Source organism: Wasmannia auropunctata, unplaced genomic scaffold, assembly GCF_000956235.1.
Source record: "Wasmannia auropunctata unplaced genomic scaffold, wasmannia.A_1.0 LD317731.1, whole genome shotgun sequence".
Lineage (NCBI taxonomy): Eukaryota > Metazoa > Arthropoda > Insecta > Hymenoptera > Formicidae > Wasmannia > Wasmannia auropunctata.
In genome coordinates, this window is record NW_012045159.1 from 14,888 (window position 1) to 18,581 (window position 3,694).

Here is a 3,694-nt window from a genome sequence, read left to right on the forward strand (position 1 = left end):
ATCCGTTTTCTTATTAGACGAGCCAACAAGCGGTCTCGACAGTGTGGCCTCTAATCAGGTATGTAAATTATTAATGCAGTTATTAATTAATTAATTAACGGTCGTTTTTACAAAGAAATTATTTGATAATAACTTTTATAAGTCGATATTTATCGCTTTTGTGATATTCTGCTAATAATTCTCTATAGATGTAGAACACACCAGCAACATTGCAGTTACATTACAACGTAGCTGGAATGTATAATGAATTGTTTTGCAATATCGTTTAATTTTAGTTTACTCTTAATATGCTCTATCAGAATGTACGATTTGCATTGACTATAGCTTGTCAACATGCTGCACAATATGGCAAGAGCAAACTGCACTGTGATTTGTGCGATACATCAACCCAACAGTCAGATGATTTCACTCTTCGATGACATTATGGTACTTGCTCGAGGCAGATGCATGTATTGCGGTCCAAAAAGCGAGATCTTGAACGTATATAGCATTGCCGGGTTCACGTGTCCCAGCTTTTACAATATAGCTGAATTTGGTAAAGTTAATTCTACCGAGCCGATTTAATAAAAGAATTACGAGAAAAAAGAAGAATTAAGAAAAGAGAATTGACATAGACCAGAGCTGTACGCACTTTCCTTAAATATTTTTTTTATAATGTTAGAATGGATTTCTACTTATTAATATTGAAATGTAAATTATTTTAATTTATTAAAAAGATACATTTTGTAAAATTAATTTTGGAAAATAGCGAAATAATTAAGTTAATTTTTAGTATTTTAACAAGCTTTTACAATAAAAATTATGAATATTTATGTAATACTATTATTTTAATAATACTTTATTATCTTAAATCTTTAGAGAAATTCACTCTTAAAAAAAAATATTTGTATTAAAATTTACCATAAAAAGTATTGCGTTACTTAAAAATTTATTTAAATCGTAATGGATATATTTTAATACGTAGCTAAGTTTCAAACATATTTTTTAATATTAAGAACTAGAAATTAAACGTGTATAATGTAATAATTTAATAATGTAATTAAAAATTAAAATGCTTTAAAAACAATACATTATTAAAAAACAAAGAACAATCGCGATATTAATTGTGTTCTTCTGATTACAGTGCTTGAGGTAATAACCGAGCAGAGAGGTGGAGATTTAGAAAATCTATACAATGTCTGTCGTGATGAATACAAAAAGTTCAGATCACAAAATAAACATAATGAAAATGGTAAATATATGTTATATTTAATTACATAATGTTTTATACTTAATTGTTTCATTCTGTCAATACACTATAACATTTGTTAATAATTACTTTATTAATTTATGGGATGTTCTTTTATCTTGCTTGGCAATAATTGAATATAATAAAAGCGTTGGTATTTTATTCGTTAAATATTTATTGCATTCTCTACAAAAATTTAGATTTTAACAGAAATTTAAAATTATAAAAATTTGAAACACAAGGCCTTCTGTACAATATAAAATTAATATCATTTAAAAAGCATAAAAATACAAAACAAGGTAATTCATATACAGCATATGAAAACAATTTTTCAATCATTATCAATAACTCTTAATAATTAATCGATTTTTTTATAGAGTTGGATTCACTGGCTAATTCCACGGAAAAAGATAAAACAGACGATACAGGTACATCTACAAAGAGCATAATACAAAAAAAGTCAACGTGGCAGCAGCAGAAGGCTTTAATTTCACGTGCTCTAATCTGCATCAAGCGAGATACTGTGAATAGAAACTTTCGAAAGTAATATTAGAACAATTTGCTTAGAAAATCGAAATATTATTGTTTTGATTGATCTTTTAGAATCTGACAAAATTAAGACTTGCGGGGCACATCGTAGTCGCGCTTTTATTAGGAGCAGTTTTCTATAATTTCGGTAACGACGCGGGAAAAGCGGACAGCAACGTTGGTTGCTTATTTTTCTTCCTGTTATATTTATTCTTTGCAAATTCTATGCCGGCAGTGCTAACGAGTAAATGAGATTTTTCTTTTATAAACGTAGTGCATCTATAATTTATTTAATTTTGTTGACAAATTACTAAGTTATGTTTTTTTTCATAACTCTAAGAAATTAATAAAATATCTCTTTGATAATATTCTCCTACCGTATTTAATATTATGAAAAATATATCTTATGAATATAATAAATAATATATCGCATTAAACGCATCTGATTGTAGTTCCTACAGAAGCGGCAGTATTCCTGCAGGAACATTTAAATAACTGGTACTCTTTGAGATCCTACTATAGCATAAAAGTATTAACGGATCTTCCAATGCAGGTATGATTTAATTTAACATTACAAAATTGTTATTAATTATTTCTCTCAGAGATAAAATTTTGACTAAATATTAGATTGTAATTAAATAAGTTGTCATTACTTTTTAAATCAATTAAAATTTCGTTTAATTTCCAGATACTTTGCACCTCAATTTTCCTGTTTATAGCATACTATATGACAGGACAACCAATGGAATATGATAGAATTTTACAGTCGTGGGGCGTTTGCTTATTAACTACAATTCTTGGACAAACAGTCGGAATACTCATAGGCACAGTTTTTGGTACTGAGGTATTTGAAACAATATCTTTTATTATTTTAATTAATGTTTACGCTATTGAAAAAGTTACAAGATAGAGGCTAATAATAATTCAATTATACATTACAATATCATATTGAAAAATGCCACGACTATAATTATTAATATAATAGCAATAAATTAATAAATTATTAGATGATTTACTTATGATACAGTAATAATTTTTTTTATTTGATCAAGCATCATAAATTTCAATTTGATTATATAATATGAGAAGATAATGATTAAATTTAATTTATTTTAGTTAGGTGTATTTTTAATACCGGCAACCATAATACCATTAATGCTGGTTGCTGGATTTTTCTTGAAATTAGGACAAATGCCCATGTATCTGAAGCCTTTCAGCTATATGAGCTGTTTCAGGTACAGATAATTTTAAACTACAACTTACTGCTATTAAGAAAAAGTTTTTAGCTTTTAAATATATTATTACTTGGATATAATCTATATAAATTGTTATAATATTTTGTAACAATTATTTATCGAGAGTTATTGTTTCTATGTGTAGAGACATGCTTTTATTATATTGTCAATTTATTATATTTTTTCATTTAACATAAAATTTTCTTGCAGATATGCATTTGAAGGATTATTGCAGGCGGTCTATCTTAACCGACCAAATCTATCATGCTCTGAAATCTATTGTCACTGGCGTTCGTCGAAAAAAATTCTCGAAATGATGGATGTGCCAACAATGTCATTTTATGTAATTCTGATAATACTTGGCTTTTTGATACTTTGTATGCACGTGATCACTTATGCAGTACTTTGTTGGAAAATTCATTATGCAAAAAAATGATGTACTTAATTTATATTCGTATTAAATCTGAAAGTATTCTCAAAGTATGTCTTAGACAAAAAATTATACCCAATGAGCAAATTCTTTCTGTAACAGTGGACAGAATGTTAAGAAAAATTATGCCCCTCGTAAAAAAGAACTACTAGTGCAGTGAAAACACTACTGAAATGTAGTAGTGTCACTGCTATACCAGCATTTCAGTAGTGTAAAAAAGAACTACTAGTTCACTGCACTATAATAGTTCTTTTTTACAAGGGTGGAAGAGCA

General features: G+C 27.6%; 1 protein-coding gene across 1 annotated transcript in view; it reads left to right on the forward strand.

Annotated features, from left to right (window-relative positions):
- The window catches only part of LOC105460687 (ATP-binding cassette sub-family G member 4-like), a 16,169-nt gene extending 12,698 nt beyond the window's left edge, over positions 1-3,471 (forward strand). Inside the window, exons 5-11 of the mRNA XM_011707186.1 lie at positions 1,124-1,231; positions 1,606-1,751; positions 1,832-2,000; positions 2,209-2,309; positions 2,445-2,600; positions 2,873-2,991; positions 3,202-3,471. Coding sequence (XP_011705488.1) covers positions 1,124-1,231; positions 1,606-1,751; positions 1,832-2,000; positions 2,209-2,309; positions 2,445-2,600; positions 2,873-2,991; positions 3,202-3,427 — 1,025 coding nt within the window. The 3' untranslated portion in view covers positions 3,428-3,471. The remainder of the gene's footprint in view (positions 1-1,123; positions 1,232-1,605; positions 1,752-1,831; positions 2,001-2,208; positions 2,310-2,444; positions 2,601-2,872; positions 2,992-3,201) is intronic.
- The last annotated feature ends 223 nt before the right edge of the window (positions 3,472-3,694 follow it).